General features: G+C 38.9%; 1 protein-coding gene across 1 annotated transcript in view; it reads left to right on the top strand.

Annotated features, from left to right (window-relative positions):
• Positions 1–18,818, top strand: part of scfd2 (sec1 family domain containing 2) — a 322,946-nt gene that overhangs the window by 60,166 nt on the left and 243,962 nt on the right. The window contains exon 4 of the mRNA XM_072569353.1: positions 7,721–7,896. Within this exon, the coding sequence (XP_072425454.1) occupies positions 7,721–7,896 (176 nt within the window). The remainder of the gene's footprint in view (positions 1–7,720; positions 7,897–18,818) is intronic.

The following is an 18,818-nucleotide window of genomic DNA, read 5'->3' as shown; positions in this document are numbered from 1 at the left end:
ATGCAAGATTTCTAGTTTTGGTTAAAATGTGATCTTTTTTGCTTTTTGTATAAATATATAGCTTCATATATTTGAATTGACTTATAATCTGTATGATTGTTATTCTTCATATCAGTCCAAGTATGTAATAAACTTTGAAGTGAAATATCAGCCATGCAGCTGGATGCTATTTTAAAAGTCATTTTAAACACTTGTTTTTCCAAGTCCTTACTTCACTACATTCATAAAACCTTAGCCAATATTGGAAGCAGGGTGTCTTTTTAGGTTATGGATTGAGTTTCTCATTTACACGTTATGATCATCATCCTGTTAGAAACATTTTGTGTTGCAGAAAAGCAATTATTCTCTTTCACTCTCTCTTCACTGAGTCTTTTTTCACCCAGAAGTGCAGCTAATAGATGGTAAGAATATATAACTGATGTACAGAAATTTGGCCTAGAATAAGGCCAAGCGATGCCTTTTCCCAATCTGATTGTTGGCTCCCCTATCAGCTAATTCTGATGCTAAATCCTTGTCCTTTACCTGTGCCATTATTTTCGTATTTATCTAATCATTCTTTGAATATTATTATTGGCTCTGTTCCAGCAACCATTTGTGGTGAAGCATTTCAGATTCCATATATATGAAAATATTCCTTCAAACTCTGCTTTATGCAACGACTACTCATGCTGTTTATGCAACTGACCTACGATCTGCCAACCCACAAAAATCAGATTTTGTAATTTACCACCTCAAATTCTTGTTATTTCAACAGTTCTCCTATTTTCCCACACCCTGCTGCCCAGCTTGTTCTTTTTTTCTGGTGAATACAACCCTTTTTAGTTCTCCTTGTAACTTGATCCCTGCATCTCCAGTTTTGCACTGTACCTTTCTCCATGGTTTCAGTCCTCTTTGATTCAGTGACCAAAACTGCAGAAGGTACTTTGAGGCTAAACAAGTACTCGTATGTTATTAATGTATCACTTTTATATTTAGTGCTACTAAAAGTAACTTCAATTTTGCCTTTTGTGATTTAATTTACTGTCTGAAATTCTGTTTTTGAAGTTGTATGTATTTGTTTGATATGTTCATATTCCTCAACGGTTGTACATTTTGCTACTTGAACATATTTCCATTGGGTTTTATTTTTAAAGAAATTATTTTATATTCATGAATGTTTCTGTTCCTGCTTCATTCCTACTGTATGCCATGCAATTAGTTGGCATGATGAGAAAATATTGGTGAAAATTCCTTAACTGTTCAGATTATTTTACACATAGATATTAAACAACAGTTCCCGGGTTATGTCACTTTATTCATGCTAATTAATGAACTATCCATTAATTCTGTTTTTAGCCATCAGTCTACCTCTTGTCTATACCCAAAGGCCTGTCAATTGTTTTAGTCTTTGCAACAGATATCTTATATTTATGTAGCTCAAAAGCATTCATATATCAGATATTGTACACTTTTTTTTCTCAATTTTAATTTATTTGTAATAATAGTGAGAGCGGAAGTATCATATTTAGTCACTTGAATTCAGTCACTGTTCCTTCATTCTCTAAAATTATGGCTAATCTGTACTTCACCTCCATTCATCTGTTTTTACTCCATAGTTCTTCACATGACAGAAATCTGTCAACTTTCCGTTGAAAATTTAAGTTGACTCAGACACAGCTCACTTTTTCTGGGAGTCATGTACCAGATTTCCACCATCATTTTAGTTGAGAAGCATTTACTGATTTCACTCCTAAATGGCTTAATTCTAATTTTAACATTATCCTTCTCTAGATTCCCTCAGAGGAAAATCTTTCTCTGGGTGTGGCATGTTGAATTCCATATTCATTTTAGACACCGAATAGATCAGCCTTCAACACACTGAACTGGAAGGGATAAAAACCACATTTATACAACTTGGTGTCACCCTACAGATGTTAGCTTGAATAATTCAAATGTAGATGGAATAGCTTTATAAAATTACATTTTGGATTGTGATTGCTAGCACTAGTTAACAACTCCACTATCACATCTTGCCATCACCATAATGCAAGAAAAATGATTAAGTGAAACAAACAGAAAATGCCAGGTAAACTCAGGAGGTCTGGCAGCATCTGTGGAGAGACAGAGTTAACATTGAAGAATAAACAAAGCCGTTCTTTTGTCCTCAGCCAGCAGCATCTCTGCCCCTACATAAAGCAATAATTTAATTAGGGTTAAACAAAAAAATTGGAAGATTTCTGCCTTACCATGACGAGGAAGGAGTTCAGAGAAGGTTTACTCGGCTAATACCTGGAATGAGCCTTTCAAGGGGAAAGGCTGGACAGTCTAGGCATGTAACCTCTGGACTTTACAAGTATCAGAGGGAGTGGACAGCTGCATGTTGCGATTGGAGGGGGTGAGGAGGGTGGACAGGTTGAGGTGGTTAAGCTGTGGTGTCATTCCGCTAAGTCTGTATTGTATCCCAGGGTCTGTACTCTTTTCTGAGACACACAGGTGCTATGAATGGTGCCTAAACAAGGGTCGAACTTGGTTTGTCCCTAAACTCTTTCCTGAGTGTTCGCCATCATCCAAAATCATGTAATTAATCTCTTTGCCTTCTACTTGTAAAAAGGCCAATTAATCTATCTCTTTCGCACAATCTGTGCACACAAAGAATTCTGTATGCCATTAATCCTTTTAATAGTGTTCTTTTTCACACTTTTTAAATATTGTTGGCTCCTAATTTGCTGATGTTTTCCTTTGGCATAAATACAAAATTTGCATTTATTCAGCACATGTAGAGTAGAAAGTGTTCCTGGTTTCTACACCGAGCATTTGAAGAAAAAGATAAAATCAATGAAAGGTATTGCAGAGCAAACGCTGAGACATGATGCAAGAACTGGGAGCAGTGACAAAAACTTAAGTAAACTGGGGTAGTTTGGGAAGATGGGAAAGAGAATCGAAGGCTAGAGGAAAATGTAGAAATTGAGCAGAGTGAGGCTGTCAGGGCAAAAGAAGATTGCAAGAAATTTTAAAATATTTAAAATGATTAGAGGGGCAAGAGTGGACATGATGGTGCTGTTGGGGTAGGAGTGGCCCCTTCTCTCACCTCCAACATGCTCCATCTACCTGGACACCTCGTGCTGACTTGTTACCCTCCCTGAACCTATTCATTCCTAACTGCCGCAGTGATATAAACCACCTCAACCTGTCCACCCTCCTCACCCCCTCCAATCGCAACATGCAGCTGTCCACTCCCTCTGATACTTGTAAAGTCCAGAGGTTACATGCCTAGACTGTCCAGCCTTTCCCCTTGAAAGGCTCATTCCAGGTATTAGCCGAGTAAACCTTCTCTGAACTCCTTCCTCGTCATGGTAAGGCAGAAATCTTCCAATTTTTTTGTTTAACCCTAATTAAATTATTGCTTTATGTAGGGGCAGAGATGCTGCTGGCTGAGGACAAAAGAACGGCTTTGTTTATTCTTCAATGTTAACTCTGTCTCTCCACAGATGCTGCCAGACCTCCTGAGTTTACCTGGCATTTTCTGTTTGTTTCACTTAATCATTTTTCTTGCATTATGGTGATGGCAAGATGTGATAGTGGAGTTGTTAACTAGTGCTAGCAATCACAATCCAAAATGTAATTTTATAAAGCTATTCCATCTACATTTGAATTATTCAAGCTAACATCTGTAGGGTGACTGGTGAGCTCCAAATTCTTATTCCAAAGGATTAAAGCCTTAATGATCAGTGAGTTTAGCATTGCTGGTGTACTCTGGAGCTACTGCCCTATGAGTATGTGAGCCATGCCATCTTTATTACAAGTAGTTGTCATTCAGTGTCATAGCCCTGCAATGCACTGGTGGTAGCATTTGCCTTAAATATTATAAACTGAGGGCAGATGAATTAGCTGTCATTTTGCCTGCAGACTACAGCAGGATGTCTTCACTGCTGCAGCTAAAGAAACTGGCTCACCACCATATTCTCAGGGATACTGACCTTGCCCGTGATGATCAAATGCTGTGAGATTAGAATTTTGTTAAAAACCTCTTTTCTCACAAAGATGAGCATTTTGTGTTTGCAGCCAGCAGACACAGACCTGTAGTTTCTAATGTGTTGTGTCACTGGGCTGGAAGTCGAGCTCGGCTATTACTGAAGCCACCACAAATGTGAAAATTTGATTTAAAGCATCCAAATTGCGCAATTCTACCTAACTCTCATTCGGGTTAAAAGAATATGTATATCAGGTTCTTCATTAATAAGAATTTGACAATTGTAATTAACTGTTTCTAATCAATGCCATGAAAGAAATATGAATTGCTCATTTATAACTCTGTTTCTTACAAACTCTATACCTTTCTTTAAAATTGCCATACATGTGTCAAAATGAGAAGACAAAACGCTGATATTGTGGGTGGGGAGGACAGTTGTCAAGCACAGTCCTGGTTCCAGTCTAGATCACAGATATCAATGAGTTGTTTTCTTTCGGATTTCTTTTGACTCCTCCAAATGTTTTGTTAATTATGTGATGTTGATCTTGATCTTTCATTCACTGGCTGTGGATTTGCCTTTTCACTGCTTCTGCAGGTAGTTGTACACCTTTTTCCTTTCAACATCAGAATTCACAGGGAAATGGTGATTTAGAACAGCTACCAGATGATTTTCTGTTACTTCTCCAAACTGGAGGGAGTAAAGATTTAGGTGCTTTTTCTTCACAGCATGGAAGCTTCTGCTTATTTGACTACACTCCCTCTCATGCAGGCTATGGTCACATGTCTAGAAACAGGTTAAGTAATTGTTAGTATGCTAAGCCCACAAGTTCTAGTTTGGATTGTTTTTCCATCAAAAGACTGTTTCTGGTCAAAAGCGCCCTGAGCACGCACACCGTCATTCACACAGTCACAAAGTCTTGTACATGCAGGACTTTCTCTCTCTCACACAGACACCGACACAGACACAGACACACACACCTATGAGTCAGTCACACAGAGTCACCCTTTCTCTCACATACACATGCATATAGTCTCACAAACACTCACAGAAAAACACATGATGCCATTTAATCTAGAATGCTCCGTCACTGTGACTCCTAAGCCAACATTGTCAATAAAAGTCACAATAACAAGTTTTTAAACAGTGAACAATTTCTTCTAGTTTCCTTCATTTGAGGCGGTATCGTTTCCCGTTTTTCTTTCCAATGCAGAAAAGAAATCTTTATTGCAATGTAGATGGACCTAGCAGGTTGAGACCCTGCAGAATCCCCAATGTAGCAAACTCTGAGGGGATTGCCTAGGAAATTAAAAATTCTGATAGGCAGTTCCCATGTCTTTATAGTATCAATTTATGCATTTACATGCTGCTGAACATGTAAATCACAGAATACAGCAACAACTGTGAAATTGGGGCATCATGTCGCATTTCCGAAGAAGTTGTAATCGGAATTACCTGTCAGAAATTTGGAGCTTTATGTGAATAGAAAACGTAGGAGCATGTATAAAATCCATCTTATGCTGTCTTTAAAGATTCCATTTTAAAGGGACACTGCAGGTGCCAAATCCTTCAGTAAAAATCATAATCTACTTATGCACATATTGGGAAATTGTTTTAATGTCGTTTGGAATAAATTGGGTCAATGATTGGACTTAATGTGCAACAGTTGTCATTTGAGGATGAAGTAAGGATCAATTCAGGATAATTAGAATTGAACAATAATTAGATTTGGAATATATCACTCTTCAATTTTATCTTCCTCCACTATCCTTTAACTAACAAACATTTTGCTCTATAACTTGGAACCTGCAGTTAGCAACAAAGAACTGTGCCGAGGGAACAATGCAACATTAAAAAGGTGAAAGTTACAGAGTCATACAGCATGGAAACAGACTCTTTGGTCCAACTCGTCTGTGCCAATCAGACTTCCCAAGCTGACCTAGTCTCATTTGCCAGCATTTGGCCTAAATCTCTGTAAACCCTTTCTATTCATATACCCATCCAGATGCCTTTTTCAATGTTGTAATTGTACCAGCTCCCACTACTTCCTCCGGCAGCTCAGTCTGTACCTGCAGCATCCTCTGCTTGAAAAAGCTATCCTTTTAAATCTTTTCCCCTCTCACCTTAAACCTATGTTCTCTCGTTTTGGATTTCTGCACCCTGGGAAAAAGACCTTCACTATTCACCTCCATGCCCCTCATGATTCCATAAACCTCTAAGGCTACCCCTCATGCTCTGACAGTCCAAGAGAAAAAGTCTCAGCCTACTGAGCATCTCCCTATAGTTCAAACCCTCTAAACCTGGCAACATCCTTGTAAATCAGTTTTGCATCCTCTTGCAGTTAGAAGGGCAACCAGAATTGAATGCAGTATTCTAAACGTGGCCTTGCTAATTGTCTTGTATGGCTGCAATGTGACGTCCCAATCGTACACTCTGTTCTGACCAATGAAGTCAAGTGTGTCAAACATAGTCTTCACCACCCTCTCTGTAGCTTCATTTTCAAGGAAATGCACACCACTCCTTGGTCTCTTTGTTCACCAACACTCCCCAGGGCCCTACCATTAACTAAGTCCTGTCTTGGTTTGCCTTACCAAAATGCAATACCTCACAGTGATCTAAATTAACTTCATCTGCCATTCTTCACCCAATTGCCCATCTGATCAAGGTCCCATTGTACTCTGACATAATCTTCTTCATTGTCCACTGCTATTTTGATGTCATCTGGAAACTTATATTCACATCCAAATCATTTATATAAATTACAAACAACACCAGACCTCGCACCAAATCTTGTGCCACGTTGCTGGTCCAGTCTGAAAAGCAACACTGTACTCTCTTCTCCTACCTTCAAGCCAATTTTGCATCCACTTGGTTAGCTCCCCGGCTCCCTTACTAACCATACTAACCAGTCTACCGTGCATGGAAAATTCTTGTTAAACAAGGGAATCTGGGGTAGGTAGTAACGCAAACCAATCAGCCATGATCTTATTGGTGCAGCAGGCTGAAGAAGCCAAAAGGCCTACTTATGCTCTTAATTCACTCTTATTTTAGTTGAAGGTGCATTGGTTTAGCTCAGTTGGCTGGATCGTTGATTTACAGAGCAGTGTGATGCCAACAGCGTGGGTTCAGTTCCCATCACTGGTTTGAGGTTACCATGAAGGACTCTCCTTCTCAACCTCTTCCCTCGCCTGGAGGCCTAAATCACCACCAGTCACTTCTCTATAATGAGAGAGCAGCCTCTTTGGTCTGGTAAGACGATTTTAGTTCATCACCCATTTGCCTTTTTCTAAGATGGATGTTAAAGTTTCCATGACACTATTTGAAGAAGAACCTGACATTTTTCAAATGTCCTGGCAAACAATTGTACTTGCGACAGCAGATTGGGTTCATTTAATATTTTTATGTGACAGCTTGCTGCGTCTACAAAATAAGTGATACTCTTCAAAAAGTAGCACACTTTGTCCAGATGAGGAAATAACTTGTTCTTCTGCATCCTCAGCACATCATAGCCTTTGCATTTTGTTTGACCATGTATGATGATAGTATTTCCAGTAAATTTGCCAAGGTATTGTGGTTGCGCAAATGGTATTCTAGCTTTTACAGTTAGGTATTGGAAATCACAGGATATTCACAGTTTTAAGTACTTAAATTCTTGATCTAAGTTTTTTAATTCTATTATAGGCATCATTTCAATGGAGGCCAACTGACTAAAGATGTGCCAAATTAACTTTAAATTTACCTTTGATTGTTTCCATGCATTTATTTTTCTCCAGGTAGAGTCACACCTGAACAGCTTAACTCCTATGTCCAGTTATTTAAAATAAATTTGAAAGCTTTGGAAAATCACTGTGAACTCTTGCAACTTACCATGGCAACAGTGCAGACTTTGGGACATCCAAGCTACTCAAAATGGGACAATTTCCTTGCTTTTGAAAGGCTGCTGTTACAGGTATGTTGTTGTTCACACTTTTTTTTTCTTTCATGCCTGTTTCAATGTTTCCTACACCATGAAATTAAATTGAAAAGATGAGTCTGGTATGCAATTTAGAAAGGTCTTGGCATAGGATGGAAAACTTTGGCTCAAGAATATCCAGCGACTTCACCATTTGAGGTTTATGGCTGAGAATTTAATTAGACTACAGGTCTTTCTGGTATAATGCATGTTTTGTTAGCACAAATTGGCCATAACACAATTGACGAATTATGAACCATGTTTGGGTAACGTGAACTTTCTACTGAACGAGTGTAGCAATCTTCTACAGTGTAATTTGTGTAGCAGTTTTCCACAGCACGATTTTCTCTAGCATGGGGTTTCAAAGGGATGCAACTGTTGTGTTATAGCAGAATGACTTGTATGGTTATTTCATAATCAGACCTTGTATATGCATAATGGACACCCAATACAGAGCCAACTCCTTCAACTGAATAACAAAAAAATAGTTGTAAGAGTTTGAAGCTACTGCATTGATCTGGTGTACCAATATTACAATATTTCACAATTTATATTCAGTGATCAAATCGATGGTTATCCACTCCCAGAGTCCCATCTGTGCTTTGTTAATATAAATGTAATGGGATAGTTACACGAAAGAAGAAAATTTAGTTGGAAAGTGAAAGCAAAGTATGTGTTTAATAGATAGCTTTGATTGAGTGGTGACAGTGTGATCTCTTTCAGAAGTGCTAACGCAAGTGTTACAAAACAGTGGTGAACCTCTTTTGTAATTAAACTAAACACCCAGCAATACTCACCTCCCCTCGTAATTTGTTAAAATATCAATGACCGAGAACTCCCAAATTCTACTATTTAACAAAAATAATATCAATTTATTCTTTAACTCTAAAATCGAACATTGAACAACAACTATTCACAACTCCAAGCCCTTCCTTTCCCTTACTCTTATTATAGAGTTGGAAGTATATAATAATATACTGTTCCAATGAGACACTTATTAAAATTACATCAGCTTAATTTTAAAACTATACAGCAGCTATCGTCGTCTGTGTCTTTCTTCTGGCTGAAGATCTCAGAGGGTCATCGTCTTTCTTTTTATTGTGAAGATGTTTGATATGAAAAGGCATCTTTTGATTGAGAATGTTTCAACCTTTTTGGGTTTCTCTCTCTCGCTCGGTCTCTGGCAATTACTCTATGACTTTCAAACTGTCTGCCTTTTTTTTATACCTCCAACATCGGATTGTCTCTTTGGTTCGACGTCGTCAAAAACAATAAATTCAAACTCTTGGGTTTTAGAAATCCAAGACAAAATTTAAACTGATTTAATTCAAATTGTTGTCAAAACAACAACAAAGTCAGTTATCTATTTCACAGCCATACGTTACAAATTTTTAATTTTCCAGTAGACTCTGACACTGCTAGCTGGTCATATGACAGGTGCTTGTAAGCTGTCAGTGCAAACCAGCATTCACTCTCTCTTAAAGGTACAGTACACTCCTTCAATTTCACAACAAGTGGAAGATTTTCCTCGTTTGTTGGGTGCAGAGAAGGAATAAACTGATTTGTCTTGATTTTTTGCAAAAGAATTACTGTTCGGGTAACAACAATGTGACTGAAATAATTGAGTAGGAGCAATTAACCAAATTACATTTAAAATATTTGTGTATGTAATTTTATATTTATGGTAAATATTCTATTCTCTTATTTCTCATTGACTTGACTGCCAAACTTGTGTGGGCTTAGGCTTGAAAATGGCCACCCTTATTTGGAATAAACTGGAGAAATGATTGGACTTTGTTGCACTTTGTCACATAACAATGTGACAGCCTTAGAATACATCACAATAAAGAGTAATTGAGAAGGTCCTGCAATTTGAATAATTATTCAAATGGGGATATACTGCCACTTGCCTCCTGACTACAGCAAGATCCCTTAGCGGTAGCAGTTCAAGTCAGTGCCTTCCCACCATATTCATGAGGGTGATTAGCAATTAACCAGAAATGCTGACCTTGCCAATGATGCTCAAATCCCATGATGTCCTCTTTTGTTTTGACCACTTTCAACTAGAAGGAACAAGGGCAGCAGATGCCTGGGAACTCCAGCACCTCCAAGCTTCCAGTCATTCTGACTTGGAAATATATTGCTATTCCTTCAGTATCGATGTGTTAAAATCCTGGAATACTCTCCCTGAGGGCATTGTGCTTTTATGCACAGCATATGGACTACAGGATTCAAGAAGACAGCTCACCACCATCTTCACAATGGCAACTAGAGGCAAGCAATAGATGTTGGCCAGCGATGCCCATGTCCTACAAGTGAATAAATTTTAAAAAGATATAAGTCATTGGCATCTAACATTACAAACTAAAATTTTAATTCCCTTATAAACACCCCTGTGAACACTCACTGTCTCTCTTCTGCGCACAGACAAATGGGGGCAAATGGAAGAAAGTGAGCACTGCAGATGCTGGAGGTCAGAATTGAAGAGTGTGGTGCTGGTAAAGCGCAGCCGGTCAGGCAGCATCCGAGGAGCAGGAGAATCGACATTTTGGGCATAAGTTCTTCAGGAATGAAGGGGTGGACCAAGAGGGCTGAGAGATAAATGGGAAGGAGGTGGGACGGGGGGGAAGGTAGCTAAGAATGCGATAGGTAGATGCAGTAGGGGGTGAAGATGACGGGTCGCAGAGGAGTGTGGAGCAGATAGATGGGAAGGAAGATGGACATGTCAAGAGGGCGGTGCCAAGTCGGATGTTTGGATCTGGGATAAGGTGGGGACAGGGGAAATGAGGGAACTGGTGAAATCCACATTGATTCCGTGTAGTTGGTAAATGGCTTATTGACAAGAGGCAGAGAAAGATTGGCAAGTCAATCCAATTGTCTTTGTTTTCTGATTTTGATGTTGTGATGATCCTTCTTTGGCAAACTAGGCCCTTTAGTTCTCAGTTGACTTCAGAAGCTTCTACTGATTTTGCAAGAAGTACAGAGTGATTGATTGATTCACTTGGAAAATATCTATGATGAATTCACAGCTCACAAACTACTGATGGATAAAAGTTTACTGGTTTTCTTCAAGTTTAAACTAAGATTTCTTTCTCCAGAGAACAAGCAACTTCTGCTGAGGAGGAGAACAACAATGCATCCTTTTGTACTTTCTCTTTCTGTGTGTCTATACCTCTGTAATTTATTTCCAGTTCCAACCTACTCAGTTATCTGAGAACTAATCAGCTTCACTTGTAAACAACTCTTCAACTCTTGATCAGTTACATATCACAGGAACACACAGCTTCAGAAAATAGAGTTTGCAATTGGTATCGAATTCCTTCTTGTGAAATTATGTAACCATCCTGACAAATCCAACAACAGTTCTTTCTCCTTGCAGTTTTCAAGACACAAAAATTGAAAGACACATTTCTTACAATGCACCTGTTGCCAAACCCTTTGAGCCCATCTGCAATGGTGGCATCCACTAGTGTCCAAGGCCCCAACCAATTCCTCTATTAAGGCCTGGCCTTTGATCAAAAGATCAGGAAAGGGGATGTTTTCCTCAGGAAATGGTTAAAATGCAGAACATGCAGGAAGAGGCAAATAATATAGATGCATTTCAGAAGAATCTTGATGAGCATATAAGGGAGAAAGGAATCTAAGTTAATTTTGCTGATACAGTTTGAAGAGAAAGCACGGAAGAAAATTTGCTTAATGCTGACAAGGCTGATTCAGTTATTTTCCCGTGAATTTAGCATACTAAGTCGTCACCAGTATCATCCAACATGGTTTATGTTGAAATAAACTAATGTAAAATATGTGCAAAAAAGTTACAACAATGAAAAATTGGCAATGATTTTTCTCCTTTTTAGCATTTAGATGCCAAACTAGTTCTGTCAGAAAAAAAGATGTGAATTGAGGAATTGGGTTGGCTCCTTCTCTGAATATTCTTTAACTTTAGAAATGTACCTACTTTGCATTTATTACTTCCTATTCATTCGACTCGTAAGTTTCACAGTCATCCTAAGTCATACTGTCATGGTACTGCAGCTGAATTCCTATTTATTTTAGTAATCACAATCACTTCTTGGTTTCTTGCTTAGTAGCTTTTTTTCTCTCATTTTTTTGATTTAATATTTCTGACCTTTTGTTCTTTGTGTGACAGATTTGTTCCTACTGACAAATTGACAGTTGAGAGAGTGCATGCTTTGCTGACTTTTTTTTTTGCTGGGCACTTGTCTCAGTTGACAAATTTTCATTTCTGCTCATCTCTTTCAATGCCTTCCAAACAGTCAGTCTTCAGAAATTATGGCAATTGTCTCTGAATTTTACCATCAAATTCCACATGTTCTTGTTGCAGCGAATGTCGAGATGACAAAGAAGTTTTTACCAATAACCAGTTCATCTACAGTAGTTCTTTGGTATGTACCTATAATCTGTCTGATGACCATGGCCAAGCTGTGAAGACATAACTGGCTGCGTGAAGAGTGCATGCTCTTGGAATTAGCACACTCCAGGACCTCTGAGCTGGTGACCTTAACCTGCTAAGAGTCTGAGATAACAAAAATGATAATTGTTCAACATTTTTTCTTGCCTAGTTTATATGATTCCAGTCTTCCCATTTGTTCTGGAACTGGCACATTAACAACCAAGTACATATTGCCTGAATTTCAAAGGAAACTTGTCTGGTCATTGTGACCAAGATAATTCAAGCAGACCAGTACAATGAAGACAATCAAAATAAATACATTTTTTTTTCAATATATCATTGCAAACTACATTTAGTTAACTAAAGTTCAGATTGTGCATATTGTGTGATGATGAAGAAAAACAATCTAAGGTTTGAATGAAGCCTGAATATTTGCACACCATGGTTGGACTGAATGCTTTGTTTTTGTACTTTGCATCCTAAACAATCCAATGCATAAAAAACAGTTAATGTTCCTAATTTGAAGAAGAGCATTATCGGACTCAACGTTAACCCTCTTTCTCTCCCAACAAATGCTGCCGAACGTGCTGAGTTTCTCAAATATCTTCAGTTATTATTTCAGTTCATTTCTTGATTAATTTATTTTTAAAATAATTGTAACTTTTCAAACTTCAGCAAAGACCACCTGGGAAACATGCTTGTAAGCTACAGATCACTTTCATTTGTTGCATGTCTTTTAAAAATGATGGATCAGAAACTTTTCAAACATGGTCTTCTAGAATTATAATGAGAATATATAAGCTATATGTTGTTTACCTTTTTCAAAATTTCTGTTTTAAAATTGCATGAAGATCCTTGAGTTAATTTCCAAATAAACATTTTCTTTAACATTTCATTTATTTTTAAGTCCTTATACTATGTATCTGTAAACAAAAAAAAAGCAAAAAATTGCGGATGCTGGAAATCAGAGACAAACCACCTTGATCCATTCCTCCTCCACTCCAACATATCCCCACAGCCCCACCGCACCTTCCGCTGCAATCGCCGAAGATGTAACTCCTGCCAATTTAATTCCTTGCTGCTCCTCATTCACTATACAAGGCCCCAGACACCCCCTCCAGGTGGAGCAGTGATTTACCTGCACTTTACTCAATTTTGTCTGCAGTATTCGCTGCTCACAATGTAGTCTCTTGTACGCTGGGAAGTCACAATGCAGACTGCTTTGCAGAAGGCCCAAGTTCTGTTCTCAAAAATGACCGAGCTTCATGTTTTCTTCATGTTCTCTAGCCAACATCTCTGTGTCAGACTTGCTGCAGTGCTCCAAAAAAATTCATTGAAAGTTGGAAGAACAACACCTTATTTTCAGCTTTACATCCTGCAACCTTAGGTACTCAATATTAAGTTCAGTAATTTTTGGGCCTAAGCACCACCTCCAATGGCCTTATCCCAACCCCTACACATACAGCCTTGTCGTCATATGGGCTGCTGCCATAAACAACCCATTGTCAACCACGAGCAGCTATTTATTCCCCTAGGCTGACTGTTACCCATTCCTTTGTCTGCCCAACTGTGCTTTTCTCACTCTGGGTTCCATCTCCACTTAGAGCTTCCTCCTCTACCTCATCCCTTCTCCAGCATGTGTACAAATCTTTTCTGAGCTACAATCAATTCTGAAGAAGAGTCACTGCACCTGAAATGTTAACTCTGCTTTCTTTCCTCAGACCTGCTAAGTTTTTCCAGCAATTGTTGATTTATTTCTGTACATCTGTGTTGCTTTTTCAAATCTTGACTGTGAACAATTTTTTTAAAATTCGGCCCAACAAGACCACACCAACCCGCCGAAGCGCAACCCACCCATTCCCCTACATTTACTCCTTTACCTAACACTAAAGGCAATTTAGCATGGCCAATTCACCTGACCTGCACATCTTTGGACTGTGGGAGGAAACCGGAGCACCCGGAGGAAACCCACGCAGACACTGGGAGAATGTGCAAACTCCACACAGTCAGTCGCCTGAGGCGGGAATTGAACCCGGGTCTCTGGCGCTGTGAGACAGCAGTGCTAACCACTGTGCCACCATGCCACCCACAAATCAACGTGAGTGGCAGGAATCTTCTATGTTCCCCTCAAAGAAGATAGTATTTGTTATGAAGTAAAATTTATGTAACTTAATGGAGATTCTATAGAACTTTTAAAAAAAATTGGATTTTGATTAATGCAAACTGTAAAAAACATAGAGTAAGAGGCAGTTGCAGAAAACTAATCTTATTAAAATTGCTGTAAAAATGAAAAAAAGGTTCTGGTCACCTGTAAAAGTGGTGGCAAAGGTTTTTATTTAAAACTGAAGCCCTGAAATGAGGATTGTTTGTATCTTATGAGAGATTTGGCTGATTAAGCTTGTTGACCCAAGTTATGGATATAATAATAAAATGGTAATATGCTTCTGCTTTCACTATCAATGAGGATGTTCACATAGTTGTGGGTAGGGTTATTCTGAAAATTGCTATAACTTCCAAAATGTGGTATCTGGACCTCATGCTGCATAGCCACTTTGTTGATTGAAATGGCAGTGGTTTGTGAAATATTCACTTGTATTTAGTTGACCGTTGATCTGTGGAATGTTATTTGCAGTGGATGGAGCAATAGTTGTGTGGACTATATTTAAAGGGAAGAAATTGGTGCCTTAGAATTATCAACTTGTTCCTCTAAAATCATTTGCTGAGAAGAAACAAGAAGGGTTCTGATAAGGATACTGAGAGGAGACAAAATTTGTGCATGATAGCAGTCTTTCAGGCTCAATACTGATTTTCTGAAACCTTCCCATAACCAGCAATGTAACTATTCATAAATAGTTTCAAGGTGTGATATTGGCTGTCAAAAGTTATTCTGAAGAGGAAATTGATGACACTTCTGTCAGGAAGCTGCTATAAATTGGGCCAGGTCACAAATGTAATCCTGCAGCCTCTATGCTGAAATTATTGGCCCACATCATATTAGCATTGGAGTTAGGCGTTTAGTTCTAAATTGACCTGGATCTCATAGTTGGTAATTAAAATTTAGGTTTGTGGGTGGCAGTTCTAGGATAAGTGTGATGTGATGAAGGGAAGGGGAAACTCTGAACTTTTATATGCAATGCCAAGGTATCTATCAAATATTAGATCTGGAGAATGAATATTAGCTGATAAGTCATTAAAGGTCCAAAAGTACTAGCATAGCAAGTTTGATTTAGGTTATATTGCTCTTCTTTACTTGAGCAATGCAATACCTAGATATAGGTGTATACAAGTGTACAGTGTTGTCCCACACACGTTGTGAAAACAAAGCAGTTTGCTTGATTACATCACACCAATCAACTTCATCATTCACTCCCTACACCACCAATGCAGCATGGCAGTAGTGCTTATAGTTTACAAGGTGCTCTGTAGTTAACCAAGTTCCTTTGTCACTGTGTAAACACTGGACCTCTACCCATCTGGAAGGACAAGGTTGGCAGATGCTTAGGAACCTATCACCTACAAATTCCACTTCAAACTAAACACCATCCTGATTTGGAATTATCAGCCTTCACTATTGCTGGGGTCACAATCCTGGAACTGCCTAGTTGTACTCTGGGTGTCTCTATGCAGTCTTTAAGAAGGCAGCTCACTGGCTACCTTCTGCAGGGGAATTAAGAATGGCCAATAAATGCTGACTGAATTGTCAACAGCCGTGATGAATCATTTTAAAAAAAAGAACTTCTAAATTAGTTTGAGAAGAGGACAATCAAAATGATTGTTCAGTTTTAATGAATTAGCATGACAGGCTTGGAATTTGTTATTTTCATGAAAAAAATACAGGCTTAGGAGAAAAATGATTGATTGAAGAATTTAGTGATGCAAGACTTGGATTCTACTAAATTTGATCACCAATTTGAAGTGGATATGGATGGATAATGTGGTGATATGTCCATAAAACCTTTGTGAAAATTGGGTTGTATGTTGTTGTGGTTCTGTTCACCGGGAGTTTGTGTTGCAGACGTTTTGTCCCCTGTCTAGGTGACATCCTCAGTACTTGGGAGCCTCCTGTGAAGCGCTTCAGTGATGTTTCCTCTGGCATTTGTAGTGGTTTGTCTCTGCCACTTCTGGTTGTCAGTTCCAGCTGTCCGCTGCAGTGGTCGGTATATTGGGTCCAGGTCGATGTGTTTGTTGACAGAATCTGTGGATGAGTGCCATGTTTCAAGGAATTCCCTGGCTGTTCTCTGTCTAATAGTAGTGTTGTCCCAGTCAAACTCATGTTGCTTGTCATCCGCGTGTGTGGCTACTAAGGATAGCTGATCGTGTCGTTTCGTGGCTAGTTGGTGTTTGTGGATGCGGATCGTTAGCTGTCTTCCTGTTTGTCCTATGTAGGGTTTTGTGCAGCCCTTGCATGGGATTTTGTACACTACGTGGTTTTGCTCATGCTGGATATCGGGTCTTTCATCCTGGTGAGTTGTTGCCTGAGAGTGGCTGTTATTAGTCCTAGTGGTCGCAGTAGTCTGGCTGTCAGTTCAGAAATGTTCTTGATGTATGCTAACGTGGCTAGTCCTTTGGATTGTGGCATGTCCTCGTTCCGTTGTCTTTCCCTTAGGCATCTGTTGATGAAATTGCAGGGGTATCCGTTTTTGGCGAATACATTGTATAGGTGTTCTTCTTCCTCTTTTTGCAGTTCTAGTGTACTGCAGTGTGTTGTGGCCCTTTTGAATAGTGTCTTGATGCAACTTCTTTTGTGTGTGTTGGGGTGGTTGCTTTCGTAGTTCAGGACTTGGTCTATGTAAGTGGCTTTCCTGTATACCTTTGTGGTGAATTCTCTGTTCGGTATTCTCTGTACCATCACGTCTAGGAATGGGAGTTAGTTGTCCTTTTCTTACTCTCTAGTGAATCTGATTCCTGTGAGTGTGGCGTTGATGATCTGGTGTGTGTTCTCTATTTCTGTGTTTTTAATGATTACAAAGGTTTCATCCACATATCTGACCCAGAGTTTGGGTTGAATTTGCAGTAAGACTGTTTGTTCTAATCTTTGCATTACAGCTTCTGCTAGGAGTCCAGAGATGGGTGTGCCGTTGATTTGTTCATATATTTGGTTGTTGAATGTGGAGTATGTTGTGAGGCACAGGTCCAGTAGTTTGACCATGCAGTTTTTGTTGATAGGTTCCCTGTCTTGTTGTCTGTTCTGTATGTCCAGCAGGTTGGCTATTTCTCTGGCTAGGGTTTTGTCAATCGAGGTGAACAGTGCCATTACATCGAATGAGACCATAGTTTCATGTGTATATTTCTGATGATGTCCAAGAATTTCCGTGTTGACTGTATAGAGTCAGTGTTTCAGTTTCTGTTGTAGTTCTTTAGCCAGTTTGTGTGATGGTGTCCTTGGTAGGTTGTATGTTGCCAAGTATTTATTTTGAGTGGTGTCATCCTTTGGAGCAGATAGCCAAAAATAAAAAAAGCAACATAAATTTACTGCACCCAAAAAAAGCAAAGAACTACGGATGCTAGAAATCAGAAATTGAAATTGCTGAAAAATCTCAGGTCTGGCAGCATCTGTGGAGGGAAAGCAGTGTTAATGTTTCAGGCCCAGTGACCCTGCTTCAGAATGCTTTTGTGGATCTCCGAATCAGTGGGAGTAGCTGTCTGAGGAGCATTGTACACTATGGAGATACTTGTGATTTTGGGTCGACTCAAAACACAATGGACTAAACTTCAATTGGGATTGAAGGAGGCAGTCACTGCGGAACGTGATGTGGCTGTGGAAGTGAGTTTTGGCAAATACCTTGTCAATCTGTAGGAGTGACAATAAAATTAATGACAGTGAATAAGAAAAATGATTAGAGTGGAAATCCTGTCAGAGAGAGAGAGGGACAGAACATCTTCAAGGTGGACATACCTGGAAGAGATGTGGCAATGAGTAACAACTGAACAAAAAAATAAAGAAATGCGAATACTGGAAAGCTGAAACAAAAACAGAAATTGCTGAAAAATCTCAGCAGGTCGGCAGGATCTGTGGAGAGAAAACAGTTAACGTTTCAGAAGTTCTGAAGAAGGATTACTGGACTCAAAATGTTGATTCTGTTTTCTCTCCACAGACACTGCCCAACTTGCTGTGTTTTTTTCAACAATTTATCTTTGTGTTTGTATATTTACTGCAGGCTTCCAAGTGGTAGCTGAAGAAGTTTCAAATAAAGAAGGATTTTCCACGCTTGAGAGTTGACTAGAGTAACTGTGCTTCCAGAATTATCATACTTGCTTGATTGCTTTGGACAGACTGAAGGTTGTAGGGGGATGACGGATGGCAAACATTGAAGGGGCAATTTTATGGAGTTAAATGACTTTGTTTTTACTGAGATTTTGCTTTCCTAAAAACTGTTTATTTTACTGACTAATGGAGTGGACCAATAATATGCAGACTGTGCCTTGTATAATGGAATGAACTAGATTGACCAGATTGTCTTTTTCATGTTAATTACAGGAAGCCATTTCTAAAAAAAAATCTTAAACC

Source organism: Chiloscyllium punctatum, chromosome 1 (genome assembly GCF_047496795.1).
Source record: "Chiloscyllium punctatum isolate Juve2018m chromosome 1, sChiPun1.3, whole genome shotgun sequence".
NCBI lineage: Eukaryota > Metazoa > Chordata > Chondrichthyes > Orectolobiformes > Hemiscylliidae > Chiloscyllium > Chiloscyllium punctatum.
This window is presented reverse-complemented; position numbering and strand designations above follow the sequence as displayed.